At 43.1% G+C, this 17,320-nt stretch overlaps 1 protein-coding gene across 1 annotated transcript in view; it reads left to right on the forward strand.

Annotated features, from left to right (window-relative positions):
- Positions 1 to 17,320, forward strand: part of kcng2 (potassium voltage-gated channel, subfamily G, member 2) — a 38,197-nt gene that overhangs the window by 15,581 nt on the left and 5,296 nt on the right. The window contains exon 2 of the mRNA XM_049602045.1: positions 222 to 1,122. Coding sequence (XP_049458002.1) covers positions 334 to 1,122 — 789 coding nt within the window. The 5' untranslated portion in view covers positions 222 to 333. The remainder of the gene's footprint in view (positions 1 to 221; positions 1,123 to 17,320) is intronic.

Consider the following 17,320-nt stretch of genomic DNA (forward strand, 5'->3'; position numbering starts at 1 on the left):
TCCAGTTCTGACGTTGGAAAAGAGTGAGGAGGGGAGGTGTCAGAATTACTTAATTTGAGGCATACTGACACCTTCAGATCTTTCATAGACTGACTTGAATATTACAGAGTAGAGGTAGAGAGATAGACAGAGGCTCAACGAAACTAAGTCCTGCAATCATAAAAAAGTGTCTAAAGACACACAAAAAATGAAATAGCTGACTCGTCTTTTTTGTCTTACAGAGACATGCTGTGTTGCTGAATGGGTGACAAGCTCCCAGTCACCTCACATACCCTGTGAAGCCCTCCTCCCATCGCATTGTGCAGGACAGGGTCCCCCAGCAACGTGGCAGTCATGTACCAGGAGGTGGCCTTTCTGGCTGGTAGCACTGAGCACCAGTTCACCACCTTCCACTTCAAACGTGTGCAGAACCTGCAGGAGGTCAAATCCAAGAAGGGTTTGTTCTACAAGCGAGCCCAGCTCCTGCTCCAGCCTCAGCCCTGCCAACAGGATGGAGATGAGATCGGCCTGGCTGATGGGGCGGCCATTATCAACGTGGGGGGGATCAAGTACCGCATCCCTTGGTCCACGCTGGACGAGTTCCCCCTGACGCGGTTGGGTAAGTTGCGCAGATGCAGCAGCGAGGCCGAGATCATGGACTTGTGCGACGACTACGATGGCACCAGCAATGAGTACTTCTTCGACCGAAGCCCGTCGGCTTTCCGCACAATCGTGTCTTTCTTGGCAGCAGGGAAGCTGCGGCTGCTGAGGGAGATGTGCGCCCTGTCCTTCCAGGAGGAGCTGCTGTACTGGGGAGTGGAGGAGAACAAACTGGACTGGTGCTGCCTCAGGAAGCTGCGGCTCAGGCAGGAGGAGTACAAGGAGCAGCAGAGGCTGGAGGATGAGGAGGCCGAGCTCACTTCTCCGCAGTCCTGCGAGGAGAGCCAGCAGCCTCCTGAAGCGGGGCCACAGGAAGAGACCTGTACGGGGGGCTGCATGCGAAGGCTGAGGGACATGGTGGAGAACCCTCACTCTGGCCTGCCGGGGAAGATCTTCGCTTTTCTGTCAGTGATATTTGTAGCCATCACTGCTGTGACGCTGTGTGTCAGCACCATGCCGGACCTCAGAGAAGAGGAGGAGAGGGTGAGTTCATTTTAATCAGTTTCAGTCATAACTTTGTCTATTTGCATAGATTCATTTTAAACTATCCAAGAAGTCCAAACTCATATCTGGTTCTCCATATTTAGTTTCTGGAATGAAGTCCTTACAATTATTGGACTGGAATGATTAAACTCGGAGACAGGAGTAGCACTGAAATAACTTAGATGCCATGGTCATTTACACAGAGATTGAAAAAGCAGGCATCTCCCAATTTTGAAGGTAAGACGGGATCAAATTAACAATCTGAAAAGGTAGAAAAACAGACAGTAATGAGATATCAAAACTTAGATTAAAGCAAAAGAAAGATTAAGACAGAATGCTCTCTGTGGCGTCTTACCGCAGTACAAATGCTAAAACCATCATATGCAGAACAGATTTACATGATGAAACCACAGTTATGATTATACAGCACACATAACTATAAACTTAAGGAACCCCGCTCTTAGGATTCCCTTTTATTCCCAACAGCCTGAGGCATGTCAGTGCTCTACAGCTGCTACAGTAGAATTCAGATTATGTTGATGCAGCAGCCCACATACAGAGTCTTGCTGGGCTTTATTGTAAATCATTGTGACAGAAACAGAGGCGAAGGCTCAGGGACACTGAGGCTTCCTCTCCATTCACTTGAATACCAGATTATGGTGCAGCCCCCCTCACTGTTTTCACAGCATAAATTTCTTCACAGCAACATGAGATTTATGCTCTTCCAAATGTATGCGATAATTGACAGTGTGTACACAACACAGAGATGGAGGAAAAACGCTATACATTCACACATCTCTGAAGGAAAGACTTTTCAGGTTTGGTTTTTGCAAAATCCCACAGATATTCATTCTAGCAATGATTTTACTTGACCTGCTTCCAAAAATGAATATGGAATAAGCTCATTATTGTTATATAACATGATGATTATGCAAATTGTGGCCATGAAGTCCTAATCCATAGAGTTAAAGGCTTGTTTACCCAAACCGTATGTGGACCAGCTGACCTGTAAACAAACTGGGAACGGTGAATGGAAAATAAATGGATTTTTATTGTGTGTCGTGTTCACTTTGATGCCTCATTTAAACAGATGGGTTTTAACTGCTCTGTCGATGGTACGTGGCATTTTACAGTAGAATGCATCTTTGATGTTACAGTCCAAACATTTCGTGCATGCAAACATTATGCTATGAAAAAGAAGACAAAATGGATTACTGCTGATGGGGAAATTTCTGATTCAACATTTTGGGAAATATGCATGTTTGCTTTTTATCTGAGGGTTGAAGAGAGGATCAATATCAGTCTCATGTTTATGTGATAACAGAGCTTAACTTGGAACCAGCTAGCCTGGCCCCAAAGCTCTAATTAACATATTGAATTTCTCTTTTATAATCCACACAGACTGGAAGTTAAATAAACCTGCAGTTTTGGAGGGAGTTTTCTGCTACTTCTTGGCAACAGCTGAATGCATTGACGTGCAAAGCCAGTCAACAGTTTTCAATGGAAAGTCACTATAGCATGATCAAAAAGTCACCAGAGAATTGTGCTAATTTGCTTATGAATTATTTTGCAGCCATTTTCATGTAAAAGATTTCTATTTTCAGGCTGTTCAAATGCAATGTTCATATGTATACCAAAGAAAAATAATGCACCAATATTCACATAGAACTCACATAATCATGAGCCAGTAAGTTCTATAGATGGGACATAATCATGAAGGCTTTGATCATGTGAACTATGTTGTGATGGGAGTAAAGAAGGAAGTAGTATAAAGACTGACAGTCCATGAAAAAGGCAGGTTGGGGTGGTGAATGGGTCAAACAACACAGGATTTTCCCCTGTGGTTGTGTCTCATGTGAAACCAAGTGAACTTTGAGTTGTTTTAAAGTAAGTCATCGTCATATCTCTTTTCCTAAACCTAGGTAACTTTACCTTCCTAAGCCTTCTTTCCTAAACCTAATCTCTGTAACTTTACATTAAGTTCAGAACTTTATGCTAAGTACGGCACTTTCTGTTACGTACATGACTTGTTGACGCTTAACCATCTTTCTTTTCCTAAACCTAATCTACATAACTTTAAGCCCAGTTCAGACCAGATTGGTGACAAGACGAAACCGTTTTAGAATGACGCAGAGAAAAGTCGCAGCGGTATGAACTGGCCAGCCTGAGCTTGACTCAAGCCAGCTGATGGTGTCACCTGCAACTCAGCTGGTCAAATCGGCAGCAGCTGGTTTTAAAGCACGTCGCCTGTTTCAACAGCCAATCAACTTGTAGTGAAGTCTGCTGGTCAAGTCAAAATGGCCACAGACGGTGTGTTCACCCGCTGCAGCAGGTGCTCCGTCCCCGCCGAGCCCTCTGTTTCCATCCTTACAATGTGCCGGTGTCGGATTGTGGGTCACCGCTGCTGCTCACTATATGCGTTCATGCCCCGCCCACACACACACATTCTCATTGACTGATTAATTGGTGCTGGTTATTTATATTATTGTGGTGAATACAGTCCATCTGATGTTGGTTTTGTTTCATCACTGTAGCCAGTATCTCACTATCACGACACTACAAATTATATTCAGCCACAAAATAAGTCTGAAAAGCTGCAAATCAGAATGGAAGTACAGAGAGTTGTTGACTACAGATGATACACGTGTCATTTCGTTGCATTGGTCTAACCCGGCAGGTTTTTAGAACATTGCAGAGCGGCGCATTGCAAGTAGCGGCCTGTTTCAACTCATCATAACATATCATCCACACTATTGTATGAGGATATGTTGATGACACAAGACCGGTATCAATCATTTCTTTTTACTCTTATAAAAAAAAAAGAAAGTGCGTTTCCCAAGATGTTGAGCTACTCCTTTAATTACAGTATAACCCAGAGAATTGGAATATAATTAGAGCGGGCACTGTATTGGCAATTTAAAGACAAGTATGGTTTGAAACCTGTGAGGTTGAAATATTTCAATAAAATGATGATACTCATAACTCACAGTCTCTGGTCTCTAATTAGGTCTGAAAGTGAGAGCCGACCACGTCCACTTGTTGCTGCATTTAGCTTTCATCTTGCAGGAAGAGAAATAGTGCTTCCTCAGGCCTTTGTTCCTACTTACTACACATGTTGTCACAGTCCGTGACAAGTGGAGCAAAAAAGCATATTAAAGCTGACAATGTCTTCCTCCTGAGCCTTTTCATGTCCGCCTTTGCCTCCGAGACTTCACAAAGCCTTGGAGATCTGTCTCCAGAGCATCTTTGTATCACGCTAATTCACCTCTTGAATGACATCAGCAGACCAGCGTATGATTAAAGAAGAGCCCCGCAGCTTCTCCTTCTGTCAAAGATATGTTTTAATCAGCAGGCTGGACGGGGGGTGTAAGCACCTAGTGCGTGAGCTTCAAAGGGACAATCAATCAGGAAAACAAAGAGGGCGAAAGCTGAACCAAGACCAGCTTAAACATAGTGTCCTTTTATCTCTAATTAAGTGTCATGTGTCATTACACGCCTGTATGAATCTGCAGCTTTAATTATTGGAATCAGAAAAGCAACAGGTGTGATTTCTATGGTTCAATCTGTGGACAGCTGAAAACAGTGTCACTGTGGCACCAATTAACCACCCAGAGATGCCGGGAAGTGAGCCTCGCTCCTCCTCCAAGAGAACATTAGAGAGTGGTGGTTCATTAGAAGTGAGAACCTAATCTGAACCAGCCATGGGAGGCAACCCCAAAACGCAATGGTTTATGGGTATAATGAGGTGGCTGTGTCATTCTTGGAAAACCTATCATAACACAGTGAAGGGAGGCAAACTGCAGCCTGCCACTTCTATTCTTAACCACCATGAACACCTGTGATGGTAAATTAAAATAAAGTGCCACAGTCCGTTAATATGACGAGACGTTACTAAACGTTGTCCTGAAAGTTTGACGGCATTTTTGTGTACAACTAACAGTGTTATATTTGGCGGCATGGCTCTGTTCTGGGGCCTCTGCCTTTCCTTGGACCTACGCAGAAAACCTCCTGAACAATAAACACTGAAGAAATCCTAATTGGGAGAAGTTTCAGCTGGTTGGAACCTACAATCCTCAGCGACACCACACTATCTCCCGAAATCTGACTCACTGTTCCTTTAAGAAAAACAGGTGTGTGATTGGACCCAATGATTCCCCTGTTAAGTTCCCAGCAGCCATGGTGTGTACTGAGGTGACAGAATTGGCTGTGGAACGTCTCCTCTCCTCATTACCATGTTAGGAGAAGAGTTCGGCCTCACTCTGAAAACTTATGTATGTGCTCTGTGAGTGGGCTTTACTTCCTGCATTGTCTTCATTCACACTAATGTCAAGCTGAGCATTCAGTGGCTCATCACTTTCTTGAATTCAGCTCAAATTGGTGAATTGCTTTTGCTAATTACCACATCTCTTTCAGTCGAGTCCGCCCACTCATCCTCCCCCATTGCAGGGCCTCCTAATATCCATTAGGTTTGATAGCCAGTCATTTACATCTCCACAGATCCTCCCTATAATAATGAAACTAATGAAATGATCATTTCCTCAGATACTCATATCTAGATTGTAATATTGTGTATTTGTTATGTAGCCTAATGCTTTTGAGGCTTCAGTTGTGGCTCCATGAAGGCTGTATGAAGGCAGCAGCTGTCTTATCCACTGCCTGAACCTACCTTGACTTTTTAACTTTTAAATGATACTGCTGTATTTGCCGTTCTAAAGCTTCTGATGTGGCTGATATTGTACTTAGGGTGCATTCACTCCAGCCTTGTGTTGTCTGGTTGAACCGAATCCTAGAGCATTTACCACTTGGTGCGTTTTGTTGGGTTGGTGTGAATGCCAGACGCAAACTCCGATGTGGACCAAACAACCGCTTTCTGGTGGTCTAATGCCTGGTTCACACTACACAACATTTCTGTCCATTCTGACAGTCACTATGTCGCATTGGGCGATTGTGGAGTCATAAAATTGTGCCATGACTTGGCCGACAGACGTGACAAACTACATGATGGTCCACACCATTATCCTTGGTTGTCTTTCGCAACGTGTGTGATGTCATCGGGTTATTCTTGTCCTATTTTTATTATTATTACTTTTATTATTTCAGTCTCTGTGTCTGTTCATGTCCCAGCCGAAATGTTACTGTAGTAAAAAGTGTCACCAGATGGCAGGAGCTGCATTTGAAGTACCATACGCAACTATGAAAGTCACTGAATCCCCCACAACAAGTTCCTACAAATGTTTCACAATAAAAGCCTTTTTAGAAAATGAAGGGATTCTCCCAACTGCAGTTATAAGGGGCTTTTAATTTGAAACAGATACAGGAAGTGTTGAGCAACAGGAGCGGATACAGCGGGAATAATAACTATTTTTTAATTTCCTTACTTTATGTCCGTCTCGATTAGGAAGAAATAACATTGTTTGCTAGCTTGATGCTATCGACAGTATTCACCAGGTTGATAAAGTGCCTCTTCTGTTTCACACCGGCATTTTTCCATTTTTACTCTGTGTGGTAACATTCCTAGAGGATATATCAAGGAGGCTGTTGTGTTGTTGACATACAGTTTCCATGGCAGCAGATTGCTATGTGTTCCTATTGGTCAAAGTGACGGCTGTGACGGGAGAAGTCGCGAAGGACAAAAAGAAAATCAAACATGCTAGACTTTCTGTTGGAACGTCGTGAGGCGTCCCAGACGTGGCGTCAGTTGTCGTCTGCTATGACATGACTTTACTATACACGAGATGAAACGATGGGTTGTCGTGTATGACACTCAATGTCGTTCATGACACCGTACATCGCTGCGTCGGGCTAGAATCGGGCTGATATCATGAAGTGTGAACCAGGCATCAGACCGCTGTCACACACCATTTGAACCAATCACAGGAAGTATACTATTGTATGTGTCATTTCATTGGTTAAAGACGTGGAGCTGAGGGGAAGAGCAAAGTCATGTGATAATTCTCTGTGGGTCTGTCAACATAAGTGACCCCGTTCCCATTGACATGGTCGTGTAAGATGCTCAAAGCATCTCAACATTTTTATCGGCCAGTAAATGAAGTCATGTTGTGAAGCTTTCAGACATGTGGATCTGGCTCAAATTAAATTGCACTGTGAGGCAAAAGGATAATGCAACCTGAACCCAGGAAGCGGCCATCTTTATGCACTCGGTCACTTGAGCCTTAGGAGAAACTTCATCAGAAACCAGAAGTTTTTAAGGATCCCCCTGCAATGGAAAGCACTTAGCCTGGCTTTCTAATCTAATGTGGCTCTTAGAGAAACATTCAGTGGCTAAGAGGTCTTTTTCTACCCCCATCTCCACCTCCCCTCTCCCTCACACACACAAGCAAAAAAAAAAGCTATATTGCATTTCACATTTCATGGTCGCTCATTGCTCTCTCTGGATGAATAGGGGATTAAACATCTCAAGTGTTTTGTCGATTTCTTCCCCCAGAACTGCTTACTCTGTTCACATAAGCATCTTTGAAACTGTGTTCTTGTCCCATTTATCTCCTGCAAGAGCCCCGGCTGTGGATCTAACCTCTCAGTGACTCTGCGTATGCCTCAGAGCCCTGTATGCTCCACTCTGATGTAAATCCCAACTACTTTAAGGTGCACCCTCACCACAGCCATATATCATCACAGGGGAATGGGGAGCCAGAGCTCAGAGGGTGAGGACGGGTGGAAGAGAAATGTGTGCCGGTGCTGTGAGAAAATAGAAAGAAGTTTGTCGTAGCCTACGCTGACAATAGGAGGAGAACATCCGTCATTCGTACTGACTGTGAGTTCCGTACCGCTGTTGGTGCTCGGAGAGGTGCGCGATCCATCACGGTGGTGATGATTTGTGTTTCTCATGCAGTGTGTTGGTGAATAATTTCTGTTGAGTCGAGAAGTGATTTCTTTTAAAGTATAAACTGTAAATCCCCGCAGAACCTCAGCCATCCCTCTCTGCTGTCAGTTTCAAAATGTGAAAGGTGATGTACAGGGATAGGTTGAGCACCAACATATTTGGATGGGAATTTCTCGTACACGAAGCAAATGATTTGGCAATGAAAATAAGCTCTGTCGCGGTCGATCACAGTACAGTACCATCAGTTTATCATATTTTCTAAAAATGTTTATATAATTTTGAATTCATAAGGTATCATTTGTTGTCTCACAAAAAAACTGAAATTCACCAAAAACTAGATTAGGGAACTGAGCTGAGGGAAATTAGCTATAGAAACCAAACGTGTTTTTTGCACTGGACTGTAAACATGTTTATTTCTGCTGTTAAGTCGGGCATTTTAACATGTGGGTCTATGGGGAATGACTTATTCTTGGGGCCAGCCTCAAGTGGACGTTCAAAGACCTGCCTTTTTTGGCACTAACATGAGGTTGCTGCTTAGTGACTACATTAGTTTGTGTCTGACTACAAGAGCAAGGAAAACTTGCAACAAAGACCAGGTTTAAGATTTTGAATGGGAAACCAAAAGTTTGAGGACTTAGTATGTATTGCAGCAGGTTCATTCAGGTTATTGCTTTAATGTAGATGCACTGTAAAAGTAAGACTGAAGGTTTGAAGACGAATGCCTGCCTTATACCAAGTTTTCAGTTTCCAGTGTCGGTGTAAAATCATGAAGGTTTCAGCTCATTTGGTCTGTACTCCAGTGATCTCGATTGTTTGGCGTAGTCATAAAACTCAGTGTGAGCTGTCTGAGGGCAGCCTTTTGTTGTCCTGACATTCCAACAAAATCAAACGTGTTAAAGTGCAATGACCAATAGCTGCGCTCTCTCCAGCACCAAACAGGAAATGGCAAACTGGGTGGACACTTGGGAGGCACAGGAACATGAATAAGTCTGGCTTCTCTTGTAATGTCAACCTGGTCTCAGTCCGATGTCGTCGAAATTCGGCGTGTAGTCAGTGACTTCCGGCGTCAGACACCACTGAGAAAAGTCATCATTTCACGTCAGGATGATACACAGCTGGTCGCTGTTATAGTGTTACAACGCCCAGCGGTGGCATAATGGGGAAATGAGGCCGGACAATAACGCAAGTTAAGCTGGTGAAGTGGTGGATGGGTCCAACAACCACTGACTTTCACCAAGTCTAAGTGAAGATTGTAAAGCCAAACCCTGTTTTTATGTCCTAAACTCAACCATGTGTGTTTGTTGTTGAAAGAAAAAAAAACAGTGTTGTACAAACGTAGTGCTTTTATTTTGAAAGAGACTGTATGCAAAGCGTCCCAGAACATCAAAAACCAACACACCCAGGTTTCTTTGCACGTCATATCTCGACATGGAAAGTCCACAGCGAAATGTCATGGCCAAGATCAGAGTGAGAATGTGTTGGCACTGTAAAAAGAAGGAGAGGAAACTGGTGGAGTTGTAGAGTGAACAAGAGTTTGTGTTTAATTTGGTGTGTGTCTGATCCACAAAGCAGCAGTTATTTTAATGAGAGATCTTAATTCTTGAAACAGTTCAACTCCCACAGTTTCCGACACATAAGGAAATGTTATTATGTGCTATTTCTAAAAGGACGTTTGAATGGGAAATATTCTCTAGTTGTACTCTTGCAAATAGTGACCCTGCAATGTCCCCAGTCTTTGCAAAATCTCCAAGTGTGTGACAGAAAACTCACACTGTCTTTAGATGAGAGGCTGTCAGACTTTAGTCTTTTAAACATCTTGTCAAAGTATTCTTGTGAATGGAGGGCATAAATACTGCTGCCTGTATATCTAAGTCTCATTCTGACATGGTTTTAGCAACTGCTGGGGCTAAATTCAAGCTTTTATTTCCACAGGCATCCAACACTCCTTCATGTGCTTTAGCAGGCTGGTGCAGTACCATTTGGCTTCAGGATTAATGAAGAACCTACAAGAACAGAGAGTAAAAGAGGTTAAATAATGTACTGTATTTTTCCAGCCCTGTGGTTTCTTACTGCTAACAGAAAAATGCTCCAGTTGTGCTTGCACTAATTGCTCCTCCCTGCGGAGCTGCCAGCACACCCAGTTGAGGGGCCTCTCGACACATGAAGAGGGAATGCCATTGACTTTAAGTATTAGATAACACTTCCCCTGTTACCACAGAAGTATTTCCATTAGTAAACATTTGCAGCTATTGTCTGTCTGCCATTAACTGGAACAATGTCCAGTTATACCCAATATTTAAAAGTAAATAAATAAATAAACTCAGTGTAATGACAAAGGAAGCACTTTGCTGTGTGAATGGATGAAGGATACTGGCCGATGATTCTCTCTGGGGACATGACGGTACAGTTGTGCCAAAATCTGATCAAAATATTGAGAGGATTTTGAATCCCAGGAGACTTAATGTTATGCTCAAGTAGAATATCACTCAATATACACAGTATATATTCTTAGAGGTCCAGTTTATAGGATTTAGAGGGAAATAATGGCAGAACTGGAATATAATAAACCAAAACCATATAAAACCAAACACTGGCTCTAGATGGGGCCACCATAGAGCTCCTACATGCTTGACACACAGGAGAAGTTTCAGCTGGTTGTGATCTGCAACCTCACCCCTAGATGCCACTAACTCCCACAAACTCGACCTTTCAGGCATCATTTGTAGCCCACCTGACTATTTGCCAAGTCCCGCCTCTCAAACGCAGACTGGCCAGTCATAGCGTAGCATCTGCCAGCTCTGACAAGGGTTCGACCACTGCACGGCCAAGACTCATAGCCTCGACGATTAGAGCTCCTTTATTTTCAGGCTGGTTTTGTGGATTTGGAGCTAAATGTTGTGCCTGGGGCACGTCGTGTATTAATGACACTCGTTACCTGGAGAGGTTGGAAAAACATATACGTTTCTTCCCTGTTCCAAAACCAGAATCAGTGTAGAGTTAGCTAGCTAGCTACTGAAGATATAGCCTACTGAATGCATACACATGCTGCTTTTGCTTTTTAATGATTATAACAGTGCTGTACAGGAACCAGTGAAGGGAAACAGGGAAACTTGTGCGCAGATTAACGTTGTTTGACTTCCCCTGGAGCTCTCCACCCTTTTGGCGATGGAGGTCTGGGCTTTGGCAGCACAGGGCGAAGCCAAACACTGTTCATTTGCACACACTGCGATGCCACACAGCTGGTTCAATATCAGCAGTTTCCCTTTATACTCATTGTCTTGTGTGGCGATCAGCAGTGATGTGGTGGTTCACTTTTACACTGTGATCTGTAGCCTATAGTTCGGCTTTAGCTTCTAACTATCTTTGTCTTTTTAACCTGTTGTTGCTGCTGAGTCAGTTTGACATTCTGGATATATCCTTCAAACACACACTGTAGACCCCTCTGTCTGCTCCTCTCTGGAATCACTCTTTCATTTTTCCAAAAATATGATAATATTTCTTCAGGAAGTGCAGTTAGTTACAGTTTGTGGGAGCATCACAAAGGGGCGGGGCTTTGCGAAGGGGTCAATTGAGTTGCATTAGCCTTGCTTATAAATGTTGTCTGTACAAGCTTCAGCTGTAAAAAACCAAAACTGGATACTAAAAATCACTTTTAGAGCTGCATGAAAAGCAAAAAAAATCATATTTGGATTATTATGACAAATACTGAAAATTCAATATGAGTTGCAACCTTAACAAGAATGGCAATTTTTGCATTTTACACAGAAAAAAATTATGACGTGATTTTTGCTGAGCATAGTTCTAGTTATATTTTAACACAGAGTGAGAGCATACACCTGTCAGGCAGCAGCCATCAGTACTGATGCTACTTTAGATTAGTTTAGATCACATGGAAGTCTAATGACCCCACTGGGCATTAGGTTGTCACAGCAGCAGAGAACAGGATATAAATAACAGTGCATGGACATACAACGTAAAGACACGGTGTTTTTATTGCTGCAGGCTGAAGTTAAACCATTATCAAGCGCACAGACAGAACAGTGCATTAAAACTAGGGATTGCAGCTTGAAAAGAATAAAATATTTTTGTCCAACAAAGTACAGAAAGCATCAGCCGTAAAGTTCCTCTGCCCTCAAATACCCGACTGCAATAAATACATATTGACAAGCAACAAAACTGCTCAGGCCGAGGCCGATGCCCCGTGTGTGTGAGTTATAGCAGTGTTTTCGGGCTATTGAAAAATAAATAAATTTCTTAAATGATTAAAAAATTGGATCAATCTCCAGGCTGGTGGTGGATTAGACCTCTGCCTCTTGCCAAAGATGATGTTTATTCAAATCTTTAAAAAGTTCCAGAGAAACTGATCGTGCTTATGTAATTATTGAATCTGGGTTTGAGCAGAGGACTCTGCCTGCTAATCACGAGTCTGCATGCTAATCACACACACTCAAACACACGCACTGAGGAAATTTACCAAACCACAGCAGAGGAATGACTGATAAGATGGTATTATTTGATAATTTTAAGAAATGATTAGACGCACAGCAGGTCACTGAGTTATTAACTTAGCAGGAACATCGGTCTTATTTGTTATAATTTGTGTAAAATTACTTGAGCAAACTTCCATTCGCTCAGATTTCTCCCTGCGGCAGGGTTCCCTCTGCTCTCCTGATCTGCTGTCTGCTTTTTCCCAGGCAGCTTGCAATAAGCTCACACTCAGCATTAAATGTCACAGATTTCAAACTGAATGAGAGTCATTTAAAGGTTGTGGGAGACGAATTAAGATGAGGGTAGAAAAATAAACTTGACTGACAGTGTTTAGACATGCAGCAGACAGGGATGAGGCGCAGCACTGATGGTGAAATGTGGCAGGATACATAAGTACTAATAGTTATTGAATACATTGTTAACTGTGGGGGGCATGAGTCTATCCCAGCATGCACTGGGTGAGTGGCAGGAGGTCATCAGCCTCTTACAGAGCTATAAATAGTCAGACAGATATATTTACTCTATGGGCAATGTAGAGTTTCCAAGTCCCTGAAACAGGAACCAGTCCAGTGTGGTCATTTAGTAAATGACAGGAAGTCTGCCTGTGGAAAAAAACATTATATTAACTTTACTGTTACTTTTTTTAACTGTGCAAAATGATTGCCTGACATACAGCACTGATGGTACATGAAAATAAAGAAAGTCACAACTACAGTTATCATCTGACAGCTGGTACTTTGCTACAGAGCCTCAACAAAGATTTGATGGATGGCCATGAAATTACGTACAGACCATAGATGTATAAAGAGACCTGGATACAGCATCAGTAGCTGGACCCTGTTCTTTCCTATAACCTCTTTTACACTGCCAAATTTTTGGCGAATGTTGGGCTGTTTTGCCGGCCAGCTGCGAGCGTTTAGACACACAGAACCAGATTGGCGAGTTGATCAGAGGTGCCCAGTTTTCCACCTCGTAGGGTAGACATATTGGCAGAACCCTTTTAGTTTAAACAGACCGAGGTGGCCTTCTGCAACGGGAGGGGCTGTTGATGACTTGTGGGAGGAGCTGTTGATGACGCCACACGTGCGAGCCACTGGCGGTGGATAAACAGGAAACAGCTGATAGCAGGAATTAGTGAGCAGCTAGTAGCAAGAGGGAAACACAAACCTGACAGACACTGTAAAGATGAGCAACTGGGGAGACAAGGAATTGTGCGCCCTCCTTGTCCTCACAAACCAAGAGGCCATTAACCGTCAGATGACGGGGACGGTGAAGGACGGGCCGACTTACGAGAGAATCGCCGACTGACCAGCTGCGGCTTCCCTCCCACGTCACTGTTTACGTCACACGCTGAGCTACACGTTTTGTTACTTGCTCACGCCCCCCATTGCCCCGAAAAAGGCGCATTCTGTATAAACAAAAGTAGGTAGGCGGCATTTTGCTGCACTCCCCGATTTTGTTTTTATACTGCCAATGCTGAAAAAAGACTGATTGGGCTTTCCTGCAAATTTGCACAATTCCTGTTTGAAAAGGGCTAATGAAAGTTGCGCATGAAGCCACAAAACATCCAATTCTTTTGGATGATGGTTTAAAAAAATGCATCTGAAAAAACGTGCAAAGGCCTTTAGTCTACATACGTTTTCTATATTGTGTCACAAGAATCACCTAAATCTCGTGAAACGCATAATTAATATTTTGGTTTTCATTTGTCGCTTTGGCAATAATGCTTGTGTTCTGCCATCACACACTGAATGCTGAAGAATTACCATGGACGTCAGAGCTTCTGATCCACAGATGGATGAGTTCGGTGTCTTCATGTAAAGCATGTAGGAAGCAGAGATGATGCAAATTAAAAGCGAGCCTTATATTATATGCATTTATTTCCTGTGCAGCACCAACTGTTGGTATTAGCCCTTTTTATCCTGTACTGTACGTAACTGGTTGCAATCTATTTAAATATTTATGACTGAATACAGCCTGCCTGACAGCTGATCGCTTCAAGTGTGAGAACATCTAATTATGTCTGGGCAAAATAAGACACACTTTTGTTGGACAAATGCAGCTTTTTTGACAACCAGTGCTAGGAGTAAAACATGAACCGTCTTTACTTTCTTGACCACAAAAGGATTCACATACAATCACGTTACTGTTCTGTAATGAGATTCTTGCCTTTTGAAGAAGCATATTAAGATGGTTTCTGGGAGAGAAGGAAGTGTTGAAACTCAATCTGGCCGGCAGCACAAACACACAGACACTCAGTACACATAGTAGAGCCCAGTAAGGTGAATAAAAAAATCCATTAAACGCACTGGTGTGCCTCAGAGAGAGCCAGCTCACTACTTGAAGTCAGCCTGTTTGTGAATCACACCCACTCAAACTTATCTGCGGGGATCAGAGATGAGCCGTCACCTCCTGCTTTGTTTGGTTTACATGCTTGTCTTCAGCTGTGACGGGGTCAGAGTCCCCTGATCGCTAAGACAGATAATTGTGTGCTTTTAATTTGATCTTCTGCTACATCGGAGGCTTTGCAGTGTGGGGAACGGGCAGGAGGGAGTGGAGAATGCACTCAGCCAGAAAGCCTCTGTCGGAGAACAATGCAAATACACTGGTCAAATGCAAGGAAAGGCAAATGTGTCACAAACAGACTCCCTTGTGGACACAGAGGAGCAGAATAACAGAGGAGGTGTGAAACATAATGGTTAGCATGTGAAAATGAGCGAGCTCCTTAAGGATTTGGACAGGAGCACATTTATTTGTTTTGGCTTCAGACTCGCATTACTTTGGATGTGAAATGACAGCATGTGGTTAGAGGGTGGATTTCAGCTCATATCTGAATCGCTGCAACAGCAGAGCTTCAAAGATTGCCATGTGCTGCGGCGCTTTAATGTCCCTCCCTGCGTACACCAGAGTTGGTGAAGGAAAATACTTTGCATGAGGACTCAAAGGTGGATTGATAACCCAGACATCAGGCGTATAATGGGCTAGAGAGAGAAACAGAACATATGAAACTGACGATATGAGAGTGAATAGAGCGGCTGTTTCACTGAATATGATAATATTCAGCAAAGTGCTGCTGCCTCCAAATGTTTTTGGCATTCTGAAACGGGGAGGCTATGAACAAAAAGTGCTTTTTCCATTTATATTTTTGGCCCAGTTCGGCTTAAAATCCCCGCAAAGTGAAGCTGACAATCTGTGCTCTTAACCTCATAGTTATTGTATCATTTCACTTTTCAAAATAAGAGTATTAAAGCTTGTTAGCAGCTGGTCGGGGACCTATGGAGCTGTGCTGAGGCAAACACCCGACTCCCTATTGTGCTTTTAATTTAACTGTGGACTTCAGCCAGTGGAGACTTTCTGATGTGACTCTCAGAAAACAGAAATTCCATATGTCCTTGTGCTCTGCTTTTACCCCTCAGTAAGCAGGTTCTGTAATTAAACTAAAGTTTCATGCAGATATATTTTGTCTGGGTGGTAGGCGGATGTAAACAAGCCTCCATTACTACTCTGGCACCTCACTTGTAAACCCACGCATAACATTGTGATGTAAATAAGTGACTTTTCTTATGTTGCTTTTGCTCATAAATATGTCCAGGAGATGCTGTAAAATCTTTCATATAGTCACTGACTTCAATAAAGGCTTTAATCTCAGATTCAACAGCCATGTAAGCCAATCTGTGAGGCTGTCCTTGAGCTGAATGCTCCATCAGTATGCCAGTAAGTTTAAAGTGATAATGTACAGCTGAAGGCTGATGGGAATTTGTGAAGTTGTGCTGGTATTTGGTCATGGACTAACGTACTGGACAAAATGAAATTTTGACCGGATGATGGTGCCAGATGGAAAGTCACGAGATAGAGGCCAGAGGGGGTTATTACAGTTCATCCTCTGGGGACCATGAGTGTGGGTGCCAAAGTGATTGTGGTAGCATTAAAGGGGATTTATGGTTGTGTGCAGACCCTACGCATGTCGCCTACGCCGTTGTGAGCATTTATACTTGTGCGGTGGTGTGTCTGTCACTCTGCAGTTACACCTCCAAAACACTAGTTGGCGGCGGAGGTTCCTGTGAAGTGCTGTAAAGTTTAGTTGATTCAAAACACACATTAAACATGGCTTAATAGAAACAATTTGAAAAACAAGTACACAAATCAGCTTCACTATAACTCACAGCATTCACAGACAAACACTTGTCTTTATCTGGACACATTTTCCCCACAAATACAACATGCTAATGTTATTAGCACAAGCCTATGGTATTTTACATTGTATAAATTAGCCTAGCAGCTAGCGATCTTTGCGGACATGTCCACTTTTCACGTCCCGTCCGGGGAGTCCGGGGGTTTTCTATAAACTGATGATAATGTCCGGTTTTCCTTGTGTTTGTGTGTGTGTGAGTGCAGCACGGGCCACATATTTCTGTCCGAACCCGAACCGAGCCCATTATTTAATGACCAAAGCACTGAGTTTGTGTCACACAGTGGTTACAGGCTATTTAACAGGCCGGGCGTGCTCAGCTGAGAGGGAGACCTCTGTGTTTGAGACGGGAGCGGGAGGCAGGAGGTCCGACACTTCCAGCGAGGGGAGAGGGAGAAATATAACAAAATAAGATAAAATAGGAAAAACCTGTCTCCCTCCTTTATTTTATTTCCAGCGTTTAATCAAGGCGGAGGCGGGCAGCTGGAGGTCCGACACTTCCAGCGAGGGGAGAGGGAGAAATATAACAAAATAAGATAAAATAGGAAAAACCTGTCTCCCTCTTTTATTTTATTTCCAGCGTTTAATCAAGCCAATGTGTGTCTGTGTGTGTGTTGTCACGTAAATAACAGTGCCCAAGCAATAAACAGGACAGACAATAGGATTTATTTATTTTTACA

Source organism: Epinephelus fuscoguttatus, linkage group LG17, assembly GCF_011397635.1.
Source record: "Epinephelus fuscoguttatus linkage group LG17, E.fuscoguttatus.final_Chr_v1".
Taxonomy (NCBI): Eukaryota; Metazoa; Chordata; class Actinopteri; order Perciformes; family Serranidae; genus Epinephelus; species Epinephelus fuscoguttatus.